General features: G+C 41.6%; 1 protein-coding gene across 8 annotated transcripts in view; it reads right to left on the bottom strand.

Annotated features, from left to right (window-relative positions):
* espn (espin) overlaps positions 1–22222 on the bottom strand; it is a 49811-nt gene that overhangs the window by 24087 nt on the left and 3502 nt on the right. For 5 of the 8 annotated variants that reach the window (XM_030055544.1, XM_030055546.1, XM_030055542.1 and 2 more), the window contains exons 2-8: positions 20974–21167; positions 12449–12635; positions 11620–11802; positions 9644–9799; positions 6753–7005; positions 5788–6065; positions 910–1068 (exon numbers count right to left, since the gene is read on the bottom strand). In XM_030055544.1, coding sequence (XP_029911404.1) covers positions 910–1068; positions 5788–6065; positions 6753–7005; positions 9644–9799; positions 11620–11802; positions 12449–12635; positions 20974–21167 — 1410 coding nt within the window. The remainder of the gene's footprint in view (positions 1–909; positions 1069–5787; positions 6066–6752; positions 7006–9643; positions 9800–11619; positions 11803–12448; positions 12636–20973; positions 21168–22222) is intronic. The other 3 variants (XM_030055548.1, XM_030055547.1, XM_030055543.1) reach the window with 1 other exon arrangement.

Consider the following 22222-nt stretch of genomic DNA (forward strand, 5'->3'; position numbering starts at 1 on the left):
CGTCATTGTTCACTTCCTGCTGGCCTCTTGCTTTTTGTCTGGGATTTTCCTCAGTTGGTTCTTTTGTAGTTTCTTGCACAGTTTACACAGTGGGGTGGAGACTCAAGAGGCAATGGAAATGAAGAGGCAATTTGCATCAGGTGGCTAACAAGCGCTCAAGAGGACACAAGATTATGCAACTCACTGAGTGGCATACTGTACAGGCAAATAGTGCAGTCTGCAGAAACCTAATGCCAGCACACCATGCCCAGGCCGGACCTCGCCCAGAAAATTACCTTTTACAGCGCTGAGGTACCCAACTTCAACCCTGAACTGCACACGTAACACTATACATTCTGCATATTTTACAGCAGAGAGAACTGCTGACATCAAGTGCCAACACCGGTGACATTTAGAGTTATAGCCCATATACAATCATCCGTATCTACCTACATTTTGTAATGCATATCCTATGTAATATGTTTTTATTTTTTTACCTGTTTGTCATTTTTAAAATTCAGCTTCAAACCTGGCTGACAAGCTTCCAGGCTGACAAAGACGCCCCAAATGAACGGACACGGTTCTGACAATCCAAATTTGCAAGACAAAAATGTTTTGACAGATTATTTCCTGGCAGAAATTTCCTTTATGATGTTTAGGATAATCAAGACGCGTGCAGAGAAATACAAACAGGGTCAAACACCCCTTACACACAGCATCAGCAGAGGACATCAGAGGAGAAATGTGATCGTTTCAAAGGCAGAAACATCAACTGATCGACTGTGGATAGGCGAAAGATGGACGCAGAGCCCCTGAATGGAAAGGGCGTAAAATAATTTTGTGACTGTCCTGATTTGATTTAATTTAATTTATTCTTCAGTCAGGATTATGATGCTGCTGAATGTGATGAACAGTGAGGTTAGGGCTTACCTCCTCGTTGGGCGCCATGCCTCTGCTCCCACGGGGTTCGGCCGTGTCGCTGCCCAGGGTCTTGTAGTAGTCCCCAGTGCTGGGCTGCTTGCTGAAGCTCCTCGACTTCCTGTTTGAGTCCACACGCCGCAGCCTGTCAGGGTTTTCTCCAGAGGGGAGCTGCTCGAGAGGTAAAGAAAAAAGTGCGTAAGGAAGTAGCAAAAAACAACTTCAAAAGGAACTTTGCTTTTAGCTGCAGGCCTGACTTCTCACTGACTTCCATCTCATTTTTTGAACCACAAATGTCAATCTTTTGTTCAAAATAGATATGTACTGTTTTGACCCTCAAAAAATGAAAACAAATTAAGATTCTGAGATAATAGCTAACAAAAGTCCTTAACTGACAGATTAATTCGGCATACCAGATCTTTTGTTTAAAAACATTAGATGATCACGAAAAGGCAAGGATTTTTTTTTTTCCAAAATGGAGAGATAATGTTTTACAAATGAATTCTTTATTTGTGAACCGATTAAACCGTGTAATACATTTGTACTTCTTTAGGTGCTTTTCTTGGCGGACCAGATGAGCTCTGCCATGTGACCTGAGGCCAAAGCGGCTTTATTAGAAAAACAGAACAAAAAGGCTTTTATTCAGCACCAGTAAAACATCAGCATTAATATTGCATGTAAAGCCTGCAGGGTCACAGAATGTAAGCGTTCACGAGTGGCTTTTGGTCCAATGTAAGAGAGACCCTTCAGTCCACGGTGCAGGGTCAGAGGCCAGTAACTTGGCCCTTCCAGTCCAGCACTCTCACTTTCCACTCGGAGCTCTACCTCGACCACCTGCTGGCGACAAGATTGAGATCTAAGTCCTGTCCCTTAGAAAGTATTCATTAGATGTTTCCCTGTGAGTCAGACTGCCCATTTTGAGCAACTGGTAAGACTTAAGACTCATGTTTTTTTTTCCCCCTTCCAATCTGATGAGGCATTTTCCTAAGGCAAAAAGATTTGCATTCAACACTGAGCTCAAGATCTTTGTGTTCCATTTGTTTTTGCTTATAGCTCATATTTATTTTTGATTTTTTAATTGTATACTAAAAATTGTGAAACCGAACAAGGTTGCTCTTAGTCTGTCCTAAAATCTAAAACAAGAAAGCTGACAATTACATGCATTCCTTGGCCATCTTAGTGAAATAACTTTGCCTTTCAAATCTAGGAATCAGCATATGACTTGGCAAATGCAATCATTTACATCTTAACCCCCGCCTCGACTTCTCTCAAAAAGGCAGACGGGAGCTTCAGACATAAAGCAGATGTCCAACGTCTAAGATAATGTCAATGCGAGCGGAAATAATTGACAGCTAACCCCTGACCTCCCCTCCTTTGTGGTGTCATGTTCTGAGTTCTTATAAGCCTGTTTCGTTTTGTTGACTCATGTCTGCCGTCAAAGAAACGCTCCCTGAGCACTCATCAGCTGGGAGGGTAACGTGAGCAGGGGAGTGCTACAGATGGTTTGATTGTCATCCTCCGGGGAGGTGGGCTAACAAAAGCCAGAGTACAAAGCGTTTCAGCTGCCCCCTCCCCTCCCTCACACACAAACACAGCCCTTCTTCCCATTAAACACATCTGTCTGTCAGCCTCGACTCCCTGTTCAATAGACTTTAAACATGACTATGGTTTTTTAAAAGCATCCTCAAAGGCTGTTTTGGCTTGGATGTGGTTTGATTTGCATGTGGTCTGAGCCTCAAAGTATGAAAGGTCATATAGGCTATCTGTAACATTTAAAAGCCACAGAAAAGCTGAACAACAAAGTGCGACTGCGATATAATTCACAAATTTAGTGGAAATGATACATATTTGCATCATAATTTTCATTTTCACCGAAAAAAAAAAAAAACGCCAGCTAAAATGATGATGTGATTTCGCTGAGGTCTGTATCACGCAAATGTGTTTTCTTAAATGCGGAGAATATGATCTGTAGGCCAGGACATCTCTGTAGCTCCACAATATTTTGTCACACATTTTGCCTTTATCAAAAACATGCAGCTACAGCAATTTGATAATGCACTTGATGATCACATTTCAATTAACTCATCAGCCCTGATGCCTATAGCCACGTATAAAAACAGGGAAGTTAAGGAAACATACTGTTAAAAACTGACAATACCAGCAACACATCCAGCCTTACTGCTTGGTCTGCAGCTCATACAGCTCAGGTATCCGGCGATAAGCCAAATTCTGCTTTCCAACAGCGTAACACGGCTTCCAGAAACACAGACTGCTACAAGACATCACTATTGTAACTACTCCAAACAAACTTCTTGCTCTCCGTTAACACCTTACCTTGGCGCTAACAGTCCTCTCCTGCAGGTCTCCTCCGGTCTTGACAGAACCTCAGCCAGAAGCCCAGAGGAGCACCGAGAGCAGCTGTCACCAGATCTCGAGCGTCACCTCCTCTCCTCTCCACTCAGCGCTACGTCTGTCACTCTACCTGTCCTCTCACTTTACCCACAGGCCTCATCAATAACCTATCGGGCCAGCCACAGCAGCGACGATGATATCACCACCCGGCCCACCGGCCAACCACTCCCTAACCCCGCCCAGTGCCTCTTATGCAAAGCACAGACACAGGAGCCCGGGTGTTGCCCTCACCATGGCCGGCCACACTCAAATCTCCAAGGCTCACGGATTATCCGAATATTCCTGGCTTTGATGTTGTGAAATAGCTGTACAAAAGGCACAAATTACAACGCTGATGGCTGAACTGTGAACTTCACAGTTTTGAGGGTGGCAAGGTCTGAGCGCAAAAAACGTGTGAGGCAACGCGTTCATTTGTGTGGCCGTCTACAGAGCAAACGCAGACAAATTAGACCGGGGGGGAAGCCTGATTCAAAGAAAACTGACAGAATGCCATGAAGAAAAAGCAAAAGCCTCGCAGCTTTAACTCAATGAGCCCAAGCTTAAAACACTGGCGTTCACAGACAGCCTGAAAAATGATGTATACTTTAATTAGGTGGTTTCAAGCTCCATTTAAGCCCACAGGTAGAGCGATTGGTTCATCTGATCAGCTCTCTCTCTGGACGGGGTTACATTGTACCGTTACTATGGAGCCCAGGGCAGATTGTTTTTCCCCTACGTATATGGAGGCACACAGATCTTTATTCAGTGTGTGTGTGTGTGTGTGTGTGTGTGCATGTTCCAAGGGGAGGAATAATTTGTTTAAGTGTTAATGAGGGCGTGCTCCAGGCTGGTCACCTGGGTATGGAGAAGAGAAGGGGCGTCACTAATTAAAAGAACTCTCCCACATGCTTGATGGCACATGCAATATATGCATACACACACTTGCGCACACATACACTCAGACACACACACACACACACACCTCCATCCACACAGCCTCACCCTGGAGACACTGAACAGTATGGCAACGGGACAATGCACAGTCACAATAGCCACTTACACACTTACAACAACTAACAATTGACTTTGCAAACAAAGTCTCTCTTTCTTTGTCTCTTGCAAATCAACTGTTTTGATCTCTGGATAAAACCAAAGCACTAGAATACAGCTGAAGAAGAATCCAGAAGACACTGTAATATATTATAATGTTAATCTTCAATCTGCAGATGCTGTCTCTGCTTTTAAATCCAGCCTTAAGACACATTTTTACACTCCTGCCTTTTTGCCTGATGACCAACTTTATCTGTGTACATATTACAGCTCCACTGTGCATGCATCTGTTTTTGAGCTTATTTTAATATGTTCACTTGTTTTATGATTATTTGTCTTATCTTTCTTTTTAATTTATTTAATTTCTTTTATTTCAAATTGTGTGCCTTTTAAATTGCAGCCTATAGGAATCACTTTGTGAATCTTGCTTGAAAAGTGCTATGCAAATACAATTATTATTATTGTTATTATTATTATTATCATTATTGTTGTTGTTATTACCACGAGTCCAGCCATGGAAACATACTTCACAGCAGTGCAGAAACACCACAACCTTTCCCTGCGCTGCAAGTAACTCTGAAGACAATTTTAATTCGACCATAACCCTTTTATGAACAAGACTAAAAATAGAGTAAAAATTACTCTACTTCCTAAAAGCTGGGAAGGCAGCGATTCGGTGTGTTCAACTCTGTGTGCTTGCCAACTCATACACACACACACACACACACACACACACACACACACACTCTTTCAGAGATCTGTGGCCATAGTAATTACTGGAATTAACATCAGACCCATCACAACTATCACTGTCTGTGCCAACTCAGAGGCCTGACTCCGTAATGAGTGTCTTCGTCGGCCTCGTTAGCCATGCCAACACAATAACAACATTGTGAACAGACGGACAAGGGACACTGTTACACAAGTGCACTGGCCGAACTAGCTGTGTGAGGAAAAAAATGGACCCTGATGGCCCCTTTAACCAACACTTGTTAGTCCCTCAGCTTTTTTAAGTTTGATCCCTGTCATGTCAACAGCTGCGTTTAAACAGCTGAGCATACTGAGGGGAGTTCATGGATTCAGAGTTTCATTTTTTTTTTTTTACAACACAATCAGTTTTATTACTTTGTTGATACCCCAACCAAGCTATTACACTGCCATGCGCTGTATGGGCCAACTACTAAATCAAAATGTAAAAGAGAAGCGGTAATGACTCAGCTATCTACTTTTATGTTTCGAGCAAGCCAGTTTTCAAACAAAGAATGGATCAAAGGATGAGAGCCCATTACCATTACCAGTGAGGCAGAAATATGTATAAACATGAACACTAATCCATGTCAAAAACAAAACAAAACAATATCTTCAATTCCTAACAGACTTCCGTCAAGATGAAAGAATCCTCAGAGTCGCAAACATCTCCATCTTTTAAGTAACTAATGTGCTCCTTACCGCCTTCTTCTCCACGCGTCGCAGGTTGCTCTTCACCTTCAGGAACTCAGCTGACGCCGGCTCCTGCGCGGGCGGCTCAGGTGCTGGGTAGCTGGGAGGCGGCGGCGGCACTGGAGGACACTGAGGGGGAGGCGGGGGAGGAAAAGTCGGTGGTGGCGGGAGCTTTGAAGCAGCATCAGGGGTGGACTCCTCACCCCTCTTGGGAGCTTCAGACCCAATGTCTGGGTTCAGCATGTCCATGTAGGCCTGCATGTCTGTGATGGCCGACTCTGGGGTCCCTGTGACAAGGACATGATCCATGAAATACGTTTTAATGCTCACTCCAAACTCCTATCACAGTAGCACAAACACAACAATAGTGTACCGCTGTTCTAAATTGGCTGATCAAAGCATTTAGTAAACATTTTTAATACTGACTACATTCAGTTTATTCAAGTATGAATGAGGAGCCTGACAGCTCATGGTGCTGAAGTTCCACCTTTCCATCCAAAACAAAGTGTTTTCCCACAGGCCACTAGGGTGCAGCAGCAGTATGGCACGCAACTGTGGCATGAAACACAAGAAAGCAAACTGTTGCATGGTATTAACTCCACTTCAGTGAGCAGCGGAGGTTCCCACCAGTGTTGAGGCACTGGGTTTGGCATTGGCCGCAGAATGGCGTGTAAAACACAGCACTGCAGCAAAAGCTGTCCAGCAACAGTGGCCAACACACTAACACACACTGACCAAATAGCGGTAGAACAAGAAAACATAATCTGCTTCACAGTGAGCTTTAAAAAAGGGAGTATTTATGGTATACTTTATGTTAATGTTCATTAGATTGTTACATTTCAAGAGCCGAATAAATGGAAGAAAATTTGGAATTAATCTAAATGAAAAAAGTAATTTCTAGACATTTTGTGTTTATCATAATGTCATTTTTTGAAATCTGTTCTTATGTATTTTGGGGATTCTGGGTCCCTGACCTGCATGTGAGACTGTGTTGATCTGGGCCGGCGGCGCGTGTGAGGGTAAGCTGCTCCTTTTCTCCCCGGTGCTGGACTGGCTGGAGTTGGCGGAGTCGTAATTGGACAGGGAGCTGGAGGGCGACCTGATGTCGAAGTGTGCCACCTGGTTGGCAGGGGGCATGGTGGTGTTTGGGGAAGAGAGGCCCGAGTCTGGCTGCTTGTACTCCAGGTCTGTTGAGGGGTCCCGGGACAAAACACGGTGCTCCACACTCTGTCAGAGAGGATGGAGTTCATCATGAGTGGCCTTGTGAAATCTGATTTATTGGACTGTCTACCTCCTAGATCAGACTTCCACATTAAAAAACAAACAAACGTATCTTTAACTGAAACCTTTAACCTATCAGGTTACTGGGAATTACTTTGAATTAGATGTAAAATGTTAGAAGTTCATTCTGCAGGACATAAGCAGAATGATCAGCAGGTTTTAATGAGATGCTTTAAGATTTAAAATCGTAATGTCTCAAAAACACCACAGGAAATCCCACATGGAAGTTCTTCACTCCTGCTATGCCTCAGTCTCAGAAGGCTTGCACAAGGGGAACAGTTGCATTATGGGTTTAATTACCGTGCTCTAATGACATACTGAAGCTCACAGCTGATCAAAAAGGCTCTGGGGCCTCCTGCTTTTCCCACAGCACAGGACTCAATTTGAAAATGTCCCTCAAGACAAAGAGGGCAAGAGGAGGAAATATGTTTCCCACACACCAACATGTGCACAGTGCGGAGGTGTTATTATTTCTCAGGCCTCTTAGGGATTTCGGTGAGTTTGATCCAGGAGGGCCACAGTACGCCATGTGTCAACAGCTCTAGTCATTAGCAGAGAAAACCCAGTGTCAGTCGAGGGACATGCTGGCTCAGTGAAGGGTGTGTTGTTGCAGCAATGTGCACAGTCCTGGTGTGTTTTGCAAGGTTTTCTTTCCACTCTGGGGGGGAAAACTAAGACAAAATACCGGAATAAAGACTATTAATGCACAGAATTTGGGATATGAAATCTTAGGACCATTGTGCACTGACTTTTGGTTCATTATTCGATAATATTTATAGATTATATTACTCAGAGCACTCAGATCTTCTTTTTTTTTTTTTAATTTGATATATCATCACATAATGTTGTTGGCCTTTAGAAACAACACAGACAGTTCTTGCCTGATTCCTCTCCTCCGCTTCAAATTTGGAAGTGGAACAGGAAGCCACTACTACATACATACTCAGAGTCGACCTTATCAGCTCCACCTGTACAATTTAATGCAGTTCAATGCAACAGCTCTGCCATAAAATCTACATTTTAAGTTTATAATGTTCAGTTTGTGTTCACATTATGGAGAAGGTGTACATTTAATCCTATGTTTATGATTGAGGTTGTAGTTGGCAGAGGTTTCGACATTATACTGAGAGGTGTTTCTAATTTTTTGTCCTCCTTATTTATATACAATGAGGCGGACAGAATAGTGGAAACAGCTCTCAATAAAATGCAGTCCAGTACAACAGCAGCACTAACTATGAGCTCAGTGCCAAACATAGAAGTGAATGAACACCTCTGCTACTGTGACAACAAGAAAACCTGAGCATTATAGGCATCAGAAAAGGAAACTTGATGGCAGAACACTTGGATTTGATTGTCTTAGATTGTTCTGGTGGACCTAATAAAGTGGCCACTATATGGCACCCTTTTATATATATTTTTTTCTCAACAATATTTAACTTTGGCTTCACAACAAAACAAACAGTGGTCCACTACCAAAGATACCTGAAAGTAACTAATGTATACCGTATCCTTATTGGGCAGAGAAAACCAAGGCGAAGGAAGGAGCGCATAAGTAAAGTCCCAATACAGGGACTCCTCTCCCTCTGTGCTGTGTCTATGGTGTTATACTTTATTGCATCATCAAATAAGCTGGTGTGAATTCACTAGGGAAGAGAGGATTAGCTGCTTTGGATTTAGTATGAGCTGAGGGACGAATGTGTCTGTCAGTTGCCACAGTTTTACAGAAAACATTCTTATATATATTTTTATTTTTATATATATTTTATACATTTTTATATGCTATAAAATAGTATCTATTTAAATACATGATGTATTTTGTCTCAGACACCAGTTTGAAACCTCCCGTAAGCGCCTTGCTGTGTCTTGTTCATGGACGTTTCATCAGGGTGAATGCTTGCTGACACGGGGTTGTTATGCTGCTGGTATCAGAAGTAGGTGTTAAGTTACTAATATTTAAGGTACTAATACTTTTGTAATGGTTACAATATATCCAGTTGGCCAATTAACAACATGTGCAAAAATACATCATATTATGTTATCACGTACTGTCAGGAAGTGGGAGCTTTTATTGTGAACATGCAGGATGTAATATTTTGTTGTGTCACTTGGGAGTGTGCAGTGAGCATGGCGGTTGCCAATAAAGTAATCGTCACACAGTTTTTTCTTGTCGAGTAACAGCAGGGGCTTGGAAGTGTCCGACTTCAGGTTTCCCGGAGCTCCAAATTATCCATGAATGAGTTCTGTGATGTCACATACACGTGACCTACATGGAGACATTCATACTGAATGTTCAATACATACAATAACACCTTGCTTCTATTTGTAGAAAATGATATACTATAAGATCAATCAATACAGCTGAACAAATCACTTGGAAACTGTGATGTGAGAAGAAGGAAACTCCCAGTTCCCAGCTGTCTTGAACATACCATAAACCTCAATTAGTATCTCTACTCAGTTCAATACTGCTGCTCAGATGGTTCAGGTCACTGTGCAGCTGAATGGCTCAGTTAAGTTCAACTACATTAGTATCTATACTAATAAGATCTCCTGCTAAGTCTAAGTAGTTGTGAGAAGGACATACATGGAGCGTGGCTGTGTCTCTCACCATGTTCTCCACAGTGCGCAGGTATTTGGCACACTGGGAGTGGCCGTTGTATTCGGCCAGGTCCGCTGCCGAGAAGCCATCCTGGTCCCTGATGCCCAGGTCCACCCCATTAACAACAAGGATCTGACAGCACTGGAGATTGATGTGGGGAGGGGGGGGGAGAGAGAGAGAGAGAGAGAGAGAGAGGGTTAAAAGAACACAACAGTGTAAAATCAGATTCTGTTGATGAATATGCAACAAATGGACGCAACAAGCCTGTGGATGCTTAGTTTTTCAAAGAGAAAGCACTGGAACTGCACAAAAAAACATCAGGAGGTGATATTCCACTGCCGATTTTAAGGCCTATTCAATTTTTACCTACATTTATGTGAAGTCAAAACATAGCAAGACACACAACAGGGAAGCAAACACAGGGACAGAGATTATGCTCCATGTTATTTAAAATCTATTTAGACTCAACATAGAGGGCAGCATGAATACACCAGACATCTGACAGAGACTTCTACACAGTGCTGGTTTTGTGATTGCCTAATCAAGCGGCTTGTTTCACTGCTTACACCACCACTTGATACTTTTTTTTTTCTTTACAGCTTATACTCTCATTTTAAATTGAAAAATGACCCTTCCATGCAGATGCTATATTTTAATTCAAGCTGTCATGCCTCCACTGTGCACTGGAGGAGTTAAACCATCACCGAGACCAGACATTATCCGACACGTAATTGTCTAAAACAAGACATGTTGTATCGGGGCAGACACAGAACAGGATCTTCCTTATAATTCTTTATCATAAAGGGCAAACAATTACATATAATTTCTAACTTCAGATCGCCAAGAGTTGATTAAATAGCTGCAGAGGAAAATGCAGGTGTGAAATGCTTGCTGTGCATCACTCACTCAGTTTGTAACAGAGCGTAACTTCATTTGCTCTAAAACAAAGCCTGGCTGTTTGGTAATTAAAGGATCTTGAAAATAGTTCAAAGAGTTTGTTTTGAAATGCTCCATCGAGCGCCTGCAGGACGCCGGCCTGACTCTTTTTGTTTTTACGGAGTTTGCAGACTGAGCGAGCTTTGTGTTCCCGCACAAGCTCATGTTTCGATTAGCCTCTTCAAATGTTCCCAGCAGTTCCTTAAACCTGGACCAGCGCTTTGCTTATCTGGGTTGGCATCGAGTCCCGTTTAGTTTAATCCCAAACTCCTCTTTAATAAATGATTGGCTACAATGCAAATATGTAACAGTAAATGCAGTTCTCTCTACGTCCCAGACATAAAGTTTGTTTTCATAATACTGACTGACCAGACATGGATACAACTGAACTTTAGTCAAATTAGTAGGCTTGGGCAGTGGCAAACCATAAGTCAGTGGACACTCATTCAAAGCAGATGGTTCAGTGTGAAGCCAAATATGACTGGACAGCCACAATCATAACTTGTGCCTGTGGGTACCCAGTCATATTTGTTTTTTTTTTGTTGTTGTTGTTGTTGTTGTTTTTCCTATTTCTCCCAGTAAAACATATAAGACCTGAATAATAATGCTATTTCTAGGCTGTTTCAGTATTGGTACAAGCCACTAGTACTACCTACTAATATTAATAGTAGCAAGAAAAGGAAAGAAAAAAGAAACATTACTGAACGCTAATATTTTGTTATGTTTTATAGAAATTCTCATAAAAATGTTTTCTGTGAGCCCAAGGAAAAAATGTACCACCCCTTCATTCTTGTATTTTTTTTTTTTTTTTTAATTTTGATGGCAGTATCATATTTTTCCCAATATGATTATTAACTGTTGTTTTCAATAACTAACTAAGCAGTCTTTTTTTTCCCCTTCATGTCATGTCACTTTCCTTTCCAAACTGACACGAAGTCACAAAAAAGTGTTTGGGTTATTAGTGTCCATAAGGACTCATCTGTTTCTGAATATTGAAGAAGTAAAAATAAGACAAAAGCACACACCTCCAGCTCCCCGTTCTCAGCAGCGTCGTGTAGCGGGGTCCCTCCCCAGCTGTCAGTGATGATCTCGCCGCCATGCAGCAGCAGCCAGCTGAGCACTTTGGCGTGTCCGCGGCTGGCGGCGAAGTGCATGGCTGTCGCCCCGTCACCGTCCCTGTCTGCCAGGCTGACGTCTGTGAAACTCATCTGATGAGGAGAGGACGAGGACACGAGTTACTGTTGAGTTCTTCAGCTTTTAGAGTGCAAAAAACTCTGCTGCTCTTAGGGATCGAGTTAACACAACACCTTCCAGCTTTATTAACCTAAACCAGGATTACAGGATTACATACATAGTCAAAAATATCAATAAATATTCAAGGATTTCCAAAATGGATACTTTAGGGTCATAGGCCAATCAGATATCAGTCTTTCAACAAGAAAATGCTCCAACATTCATTTGACTGATTATGAGCTATCTGTCGATTATAACTTTATGATCCAAAATTTTGTTGCCGTTAGGATAAGATAAAAAATGTTGTCATGACAACTGAGCCAGTAACGGGGTCAAAGTTCAAAACATTTTGAATCTCAGCAATGGGTGCAATGACCATTCAACAATAAATGGCCCATTACTCAAAGTATCAATCAAATGTGTCCATCGCCAGTGACAGCCATCACGAATCACAAACTATAAGCTGGTCTTATGTGAGATTGAGTTTTAAGCATTTTCTTGTTTTTTTGTAAGTGTAAAAAATATGAGTGTAAAACTATAAGAATGCACTAAGTATGGGATGTGCCTTCTAGGTGCACTTTGTCTACATTTGTCTGCACAATTTGAGCCGTTTCAACACACCAGCCAGACGATGACAGTGTTGTGACCCATCTGGGCGGCGGCATGCAGAGGTGTCATCCCGTCATTGGCTCTAATGCTTGGATCTGACCCACAATCCTTGACCAGATACTGGACGACCTCCAGATGACCCTCCTGGCAGGCCAGGTAGAGGGGTGTGGCACCGTTCGTTGTTTGGGAATTGACAACACTGTAGGAAAAACGCAAAATCCAGGTAAGTAAGAGAAAGATGATGACCTTAATTCTGTGAAGAAGGTCTTGAGACTGGCGGCAGAGCGACAGGTGGACAGCAGTTTATTTCAGTGGACATTGTGGACTGCCTAATTACATCCACTTGGATTTACATGCGGCTAGGATTTCAGCTGTGTGATGGATTCAGCTTTACAGTGTTTTGGTACAACAAGGCTGACTGGATTTGACTAATTCCATGTCAAGGCCCAGATATAGCGAGCACTCAAAAACCTTCATCCTCTTACCTGAGCTCAAACACTTCAAAAATAGGACTTTCACCTATAGAATTCAATGGAAACGCAGCTGAGGGGAAACCCAAATGCAAAAGTGATCCAAGACAACTTGAAGCATTATGGGGGGGATTAAAGGATTTTTGCTTGCACATAAACCTGAGGCCTGGACATTCAGCTAGACAGTCAACCATGCGCTCTAAACTAAAGTCATGTACAATAAAACCCAGCAGTACTGAGTATTTGGGATTTTGAGAGTGTCTCAAAAGGTTTTTAACACCGATGAAACGTCCATGATTGTTTTTTTGTACTTTGTGCCAACACAGGTTTTGAGTAGAATGACATCATGAATTATTTCTGATGAAACATCCTCCTTCTGGACCTGACACACCAAAAATGAGGATGAGGTGACTATCACTGAGATCACCCCCCGAGGCATGCTACGGCTGCAAACGACAACACAACATTTAAATGTGATGCAAAAACTTTTAATGCCAAACTTCTCACAAGAACCAGAACACCATGTTCCTTGTCCAGCAGCAGTCAGATTTCACTGCAGGTTTTACATAGTGCCTCCCTACAGGGCGTTGAGGAAAATCTTCACCTTTATTTAAGGGCTTGTAATCTGCCCTATTCATTACGAGGCAGTACGTAACTTGTATGCTTTCTTAAAATCGCAGCAGCGGGTAAGTGTGACAAGAAAATACACATTTGTTGAACTCGACATATACTTGGGGAAAGCTATTTCAGGAGCAGACAGTTAAGGACACTGAGCCAAATCCAGTTCCCCCTACATTTCTAAAGGCCCTTAGCGCCGCCTCCTCTGAGAAAGTTCATCCAATCACGGTTCCCCTGTTTGTCCCAGATCCTTCCAGTCACCGCGGGAGGTCAGGGAATGAACAAGTGCTTCGCATCTAAATCCCATAAGGCCGTGCTTTATTTGGGCACTGACAAATGAGCAATGAGTCTCCTAAGAGGATTAGCATTCCTGTGGCTTTGCCCGCCTTGCGTTGTGCTAAACGCAGTGTTGTAAATGGCAAAGAGAGACTGAGGAGAGGGAGCAGCGGATGGCTCCTCTAGACGCAAACATGACCCGGCCAAGCTTTCCCTCAAAAGTTTGTGGCTCAAGGCCAAAAGCTCCATCGCCTAAAGACCCCAAATTAAAACGACGTGAGGATGATGTTACGTTCTGGTCCAAATCCAACACTTTAAGCTGCCTCTGTTTATTTCTGGTGATCAAGCGTTTAGTCATGGACAGCCACCAGCTGCACTAGCTTGCTCTAACACGTAAGACACCCTCTGCGAACAAAATAAGTTGAATGGACATGTGGCGACGGAATAACCGGCTCTGTGTCTTTGGGTAAAAAGGTTATAGTTAAATATGAAGGAATGTTTTGGTGAGTGAGGGAAAAGTTCCGGCTATAAACAAGTACATCTTAAATATTTCAAAATAAGAAGGGGAAGTAATCTGCGGTTCTGTCATCAGGAAGTGGGCAGACGAGTAAATAATTCATGAAATGTAACCAAAGTGGGCTGGGGTTCACTGGGGTCCACACAGGGGAGAAGCTTACATTTATCATTAATACTGCCCGCAAACAGTGACAATGACAAAGTCGAGTGTTTTCACGGTCAAAACTAATTCATAAAGAAAGAACGGCTGCTGTCAGAACTTGGAAAAGCACAAGAGCTTGAACACCCTTCACTGAAGAAGCGAAGAGCGTAGTCTAGGTGTGGATTTCAAAGGGCTTAAGAAAGAGGTTGGCCTTGTGTCATGACACGAATACAAAGTGCCACCATGGGCGATGCATCTTCCATCACTTTGTCACCGAAAGGAAAAAAAAAAAAAAAACACACACACACTCCAAAGTAGTAGACATCTGATATATTTCCAGTTCAGCTCCAGTGAGTTATTTACCTCAGTAATTGTCTGCACACCATCCCGTCCCCTCCCCCATGTACGCACTAACAAAAGCTAAGGTTATCTTCATTACTAACAAAGTAATTGATGTCAAACTAATGGTCTCTTTGCCTGATAAGGGCTCGTTGCCCTCTCGATGGCTTTTCCTGTCTGAATAATGAAGAAGATAATGAGAAATTATATGCTTTGTGTTTGTGTTGAGCACCGCCAGGGTTTCCAGGTGGAAGCAACAGAGGGACCGTTCATTTTAAGTTAAAAACTGAATCAATACATTTGAATGAAAAACATGCCAGGAAATGATACTCTAACAAGATATGCATTTGTAGTATGCATGGCACTTTGCAGAAGAGCATCAATTGGCCTATGTTATGCTGCATTTTATGAGTTTACACCTTTTGAAAGGGAGAACAGAACAAGGTTTTTTCCAGGTTTTTTTCAGCTTGCACCAAGACATTGTTAAGAAGCTTGAGAAAATAAGGTCACCCAGTTACCGCTTAGCCATTGGCTGGGTGAAAAAACCTCCCCTACATCCGGACAACCTTTCCCCCTTCTTACCCCTTTATTCCATGCATAAACTTAAAGCAAAACACCCCTTTCCATGGCCTGGTTAGAGAAATCGACATTTGTGACGCTGAACAACTTGTTTCTGAGCTGTTACATTGGGAGTAAACAGCAGACTGACTTTATGTATTAAGACAATCTTTCTTTTCACTTTTATATTCAAATGAGCTTCATTTTATAAAAGTGCTGACTCATCTGAAACAGAGAAAATAGGTCTTCATATGTCCTTATAAAATCCTCTTAGATGTTCCAGCAGTCATGTCTATTGTTGTTTTTTCCACTTTTCTAGTATCAACTATAACAAACTTGTACTAGACAGCAAATCTGAGTCAGACCTACTCTCATTTAGGCCCCTGTGCTGTAATTGACTAAACGAGACATGGAGAAAGTCCAACACTGAATAGGCTACGTAATTCAAATCTTAAGGCTGGTGACTTCCCTGCGTGGCTAATCCACCCTGTGAAAAGTTGTGTCCAACAACGCAGTTTGAACATCTAACTTTCTAGAGTATCCTGCTCCAGAAGCGCATACCCTTCTCAACCTCCTGTTGGAATCATGCCTCGGCCAAAGATCTTAATCTGCACTAATTGATTGCATAACATGTCTGTTGTTTTTCTCTCGCCCCGCCAACCCCCTCTCATTCATTCAGCCTTTTGTGTACCAGCGCTATCAGTGGGGACACACAGCACATTCGCCTGTCGGTTTTGGTTCACCAGGATGGAAGCGCGGACAAACCACCGATTCAGAGGCGGCTCATAAATTTCACGAATGCTATCTGAAAATCCGCATCTGTGTTGTTCAATTGTGCTGAAAAGAGGAGCGATAGCCAAATGAGGGGCCCACTGCAGACAGATGAATACTGCGGCATGTTTATGGTGGTACACCCTACAGTTTACAGAGCACAGAAGACCAGTGTACAGGCCATTCATAAGAAAAGTAATTAATAACGGCAGCCTAAATGTTCTTTAGCAGCCTTTTCACAAAATAGCTGTGTGGCATTTAATTTTATCCTTTCATGCAAACAAAATAATCACATAATAAATACAATGTGAGCACAAGTCTCTCAGTGGATGTTGCAAGTAGCTTAAAACTGATTTTGGCTTTCATTAAATATCAGATATCGCCCAGTCATGTCATCCACTGCTGATATAATACAAGTTAATCTGACCACTGCTACAAAACAAGTCTGTAAAACCTGCAATTAAAATGAACTTATTTGCACATCTCCTCTACCTTTGGATAGGTGCAGAGGTCACCCTGCTTTGACCCTAAAATAATTTCATTTGAAGTGTATGTAGTAATAAGTGTATGCAGTTTATTGGTCTAAATGTGGTTTCATAGGCTTTAATGCTGTCAAGAATACAATCATGGGGAAATGCTCAAACCCTTGTGATTCTTTGCCAAGGAAAAGGTCATATTTAAAGAAAGTGAAGTATCAGCTCCCTTAAAAATATCCGTTTCAGCCTTCAAAAAACCCATGCTGCTTTAATCCTGTTTTCAAGTATGATGATCAGTGTAAAAGTCTTGTGTTGTGTCCTAAGGGTGTTCAAAGTATTATGGGCGTGAAACTGAACTGAAAAGTGTTGTTTTTGTACTCAAAGTGAAGAAATAATCCTGTGAATAACCGGAAAAACCCATTCACTTCCATGCCACAAACCTCAAAATGCAACAAAGGACCTCATATGAACTTACTCTAACTTGTTTACTGTTTTCTCTTCATGTACTATTAACCTCTCAGCCACAACGTTATCATAAATATTGCAATGCTACTGGGCCACCGGTGATCAAAATGATGTAAGTCATCCGTAGAAAATATTGTCTGTGTGATGTCTAAAGCAGAACAATCTCCAAATTTTCCAATTACCTATTAAAATCTGACAAACGGACATTTGTCGCTCGTGAGAAACCCTGAAATGAGAACGCTATCTCCCTTCCGCAAAGTCCCATCCTGAACAAAGCTGGAGGCGAGCGACCTGAAAGCAGCCCCTCTATTCAAACGTATTTGTTTTCCTCATTATCTTATCGCCGGTTGCCGCTACTGTGTGTCACTGTGGCGGGGGGAGGGGCGGCGGAGAGGGGAGAATGGAGCCCAGCGATCAGGGAGCTACCATGTCCCTGAGGCTCATTAAATTTTCAGCCGCTATGCACCTGTCTGGGGTGCAACCCAACAATATTGGAGGTGCTGGGCCCGGGGTTAGAGCCTGAACAAGCTCCTCTTCCTCCTGAGGAAGAAATTTAAGCAACACCGAACAGATACACACAGCTGTTTAGCTCAAAGGCTGTGCGCATTACTTTGAGTGATCATTACTCGTGGTTGAAGTACACACCAAACATCCCTCACAGGCTCAGTAGTTATCTGTGTCATTTCCATTTTATTATTTTACGGCTGTCACAGGTGTTGCTGCCGATACTCTGCTAAAAAGAAAAGAATCGACAGCAACAACCAGCACCAATAGTCTTGCTTTATTTAACGCTGCTCAGTGGGATCTGTTTCTCTCCAGGATTTGCATGCTAAACACAATCAAATAACACACGTTACAATAGCACATGTCAGACTTTCTATGTCCAAAAGCACGACACGATAAGGAAGTCTGGATAAAAGTTACTGGCTAAAAAGACAAAAGTGTTTGCCTTAGTGTAAGCAGCTAGAAGGCTACTCTGCAATAAATATATTACCCATAAAATAACATGAACATTAATTTGGAAGTGCTGACGAAATCAAAAGAACATTTTACTTTTAGTTGAGGAGTGTGGTTTACCGTGGTTACAACGGTGTATTTCCTTGTGTAAAAACAAGGGAAAGTGCAATTGAATTGAACGTTGAGACCCTTGTAAGGATTTTATTTTTGCAGATTTTCTTAATGAGTTGTTCTTCGTTAATACACAGGCTAATACACTGACAGGAAGAAATGGTAAAGTACTACAGAATATGGCAGTATAAGGCTGTGGATAACTGATAACTGTCATAAAGCTATAATTAGCCTATTTGGCAAATATCAACAGCATAGGAAACAACTGATCCCTGTACATATCCAGCAATTATATAGCCCGTCTATTAGGTTTGAAGATAATTCACTTTCAGTTTAAAGAAATAAATCATAACTGCAATATTCTTCCTTAATTTGTTTTTTTCACTCAGTCTAAGAATCCTGCTCAAGACCTTTGCTGTATGCCAGTGTCCTCTCTCCCAGTCTTTCCTGTCAATTTTCAATTTAAATAGCTTTATTGGCATGACAAGGCAGTGCTTATATTGCCAAAGCAAATAACAGTGATAATGACAATAATTCTTTGAATTATGTAATAATACAAAAAAAAAAAAAAAAAAAAAAAAAAAAATCTGTTAAAAATTACCCTTACCAATTTTGCTGAAGTGGTTGCTAGTCTAAATGTTAATCAAGGAGATAATTCATAATGTTTCCTGTTTCTTTCAGGGTTTTTTTTTTTTTTAATTATCCCCATGTACATTCAAGTACACAAACAGGTCGCCACTGCATAAAAGCCATGAGGCGTTTGAGGACAGCCTTTATGGTGAAAACAGGTAATATGTCACACTTCACACTTTCTCCTGTGTTTGCTGTGAGAAACCTACTCCCTGAGTCTGTAGCTGATTGAAATAAGAGTGAATTGACGGCAACTCTGCCTTCCTTTTCACCAGATAGTAGCAGCAAACAACCTGGCTGTCACTTGATGATGGGTCTATGTCATTATGCAGTCACACTGTGCCCTCTCTGCTGTGTGTTTTGAGCTGCTCTGCTTGGCGAGGATGACTGCAGCCTCCTAACGCCTCGTCTGTGTCCACGGTGATCATATGGGCCATATGGCCAGGCGTTATCTTTATGAGGCACGGACCTCTGACACAGCTCTGATTAGCAATGACATTCATCTAGAGGTAATCACTCGCACGCAAGCATGCGCACGCATACACACACACAGAAACGGTGCTTACTCTGGTAACAGACTCTGGTAACAGTCTGTCATGCATGAACACAACACACACACACACAGACATCAAACATGAGAGCACAAACACTTGTTTGGTTACACCTAAAGCACTCCCACACCAACATTCACTTGCATCGCTGTTATGAAAACACTGAAGGCATATTTCAAAAAGAGCAAACAGGGACTAGACAGGTGTGCAGTGTTTTGGAAAAATAAAGATGGGATTGGAACTAAAAGTATTTTGATTTTCCCACAGTGACCAAAACAGCAAGGTTCAGATTCTTTGGCACATATTCAGTAAGTAAATCTTGCCTAAGCTCTCTGCATAAACAAAAGCCGCTCTATTAACCAAAACTGGCTGTTGTGTTACTGTAAATTGTTTTGGAAAGCCTAAGAAGCTCCACAGAATAAAAGAGAAGTGACTAGTTGACCTTCAGGGATCATCTGATAATGTTTGACGATGTCAGACTTCTAAAGTGCCAACACTCTGAAATCTGAATCTTCCACACCAGAAGATCAACTGCAACCCGGTTCGGTTACAAATAACTGGGGAAAACTTACTAGTACCTGAGTGTCATAACCGAAAGGCTCTTTTAATGTCAAATTAAAGTGTTTCAGGCTCTGAGTGTCTGAAGGCTGGAGCTCAAAGAAAGTGAGAGCGGCAGCGGCTGTTATGCTAAGCTGGTTATTAGGTCCAGTCACAATGAGGGACACAGTGCTGTTATATAATGATGAAAAATAAAAATGTTGTTTATATCATAAAGATATCATAAATTTAAAATGTATTTATTCAGGGTGTAATGATCCAAATAAACCACAGTTTGGTTTGTGTTGGGTCAAAATTTTGTTTTTGGGTTGTTTTGCACACCAGGGAGAAAAAAAACTATTCTCTGTATTTTGTCTTATTTGCAAAAGTAAAACAGAACATAGAAATACGTTCAGTATATTCATTTCTCATACAGCAGATGTGTTTAAAACACTGCACTTTGTAGGGTGTACTTCTGTATTGAACTTTTTTTTCTGGTTCGTTTTTATACCCCTAGTATTTCTATATTTATTTGTACAGCACAGCTTCACTTAAGTCTGCTGATTTTCTAAAGATGCGGTATGTAAGATGTTGTGTTTGATACCCTGCTGTAAAGTTTTTGTATTCTAATGCTGGCATATAAAATAAAGAAAACTGTTGTCCCAAGTTGCAGCATTCCCATGAATCAGGTTCGTGTTTTCATTCTTGTCCCAATTCATAAGTTCAGTCACACACAAAAACAAATTCCTTTGGATAAGTGCAAGACTGATAAAGCGCTGAGGGTGGAGGAAAACAAATGCACTGATCAGTTATCAGAATTAAATTGACAAAGGCATATTTGGATAAAATCCCACAATATTACTCTTGAATACTATCTTTTTTTTCTCTGACAGGAAGTTATGTTTTGCAAATGAAATAGTTTACATTCCCTGTGTGAATCTAAGATTACCCCAGTAACCCCTCTTTGTCTGTTATCTCCCTTTCCTTCCTCTGTCAATAAAAATGAAAATACTGAGGAAATCTCCAACAAGAAGTCAAGAACCTTAACATTTACAGCATCAGTCGCATCTTAATCAAAAGTGGATTACAGCCTGTTGAACAGAGACAAGCATCATCTTACTTTGGGCTGTGACCCAGCAGCAGTCGGAGAGAGGGCAGGTCACCCTTGGCAGCAGCGTAGTGAACGGGGAGGGCGCCGGTGTCGGTGGAGGCCCCGGGGTCCACCTCGCCAGTCTTCAGCAGCCAATCAGTGATCTCATGGTGACTGAAGCGGGATGCAAGATGGAGAACGGTAGCGCCAGAACTGTCTCTGTCCTGCAAATCAGATGAGCAATCAATCAATAGCACTGAAACATCAGGTTATGCAAGTTAATTCCCATTCATTTTTCCTATCAGGAACTTCAACATGAATGATAATGTTTTAATAGTGTAAGGCAGGTTTATCATGAGCTATCAGATTGTGAAATGACAGTCTATGTTACTGTCAATCCAATTTTCAGCTCTGTTATCAGTCAATTATATTTTATTTCTGCACTACCTTCCAGCTTTAGTGAATTCCTGCCAATGAGTGGTGTTGGCGTTACCATAGAAACATTAATAATAACTTTAACTGGCCAGCAACCTCTATCAGTAATTGGTGACGCTCCACCATGCGAGTGAAAAGCATTACAAAAGAGCAAAAATTTCCTGCAATTATATTAAAATATTTTAATACAATAGTGGGAAATTTTTTGCACTGATCAGCTATCAGAATTAAACTGATGAAGGTATGTCTACACAAAATCCCTCAGCAATACTCAAATACTTTTTCTAACAGCAAGTTATGCTTTGCAAAAGAAATAGTATGCATTCCCTCTTTGCATGTAATTATCTCCCTTTCCTCTCTATGTCAATAAAAAAGAAAACACTGAGGAAATCTGCAAAAATAAAATTTCTGCGACAGTAAAATTTGCTGCTTCTGTATTACGTTGACATTGGCAATTCTGTGTTAGATGAGTAGTTCATTTCATCTTAAAAAATGTTGTGTGCACACCGTTGCAGCCTTGCCTTTTTATCATATTTCATCTGTTATTTTTCTTTGAATGTAGTGTTATAAGCTCATGAGTTAACTGGCAGCAGGTTGATCTGGGTCAAGGCTTAAAACCCTTTATACTAGGATTTGATTTTCTGAGGTAAGAGGAAATTTACTTCTGGAAGCAGGGCAACTGAGAGGGGCAGCAGGCACATTTCAGCTCTATGGAAATAAATGCCTACTTAGCTTTTGTGAAAAATGTCCGCTCACACAAGACTCTTCATGTTAAATAAATTTACTATATACCATAGTGGCACCAAAACCACAAATGACTGCACCCTCGTCTGCAACCAACATG

The sequence above is a fragment of the Myripristis murdjan genome, chromosome 7 (genome assembly GCF_902150065.1).
Source record: "Myripristis murdjan chromosome 7, fMyrMur1.1, whole genome shotgun sequence".
NCBI lineage: Eukaryota > Metazoa > Chordata > Actinopteri > Holocentriformes > Holocentridae > Myripristis > Myripristis murdjan.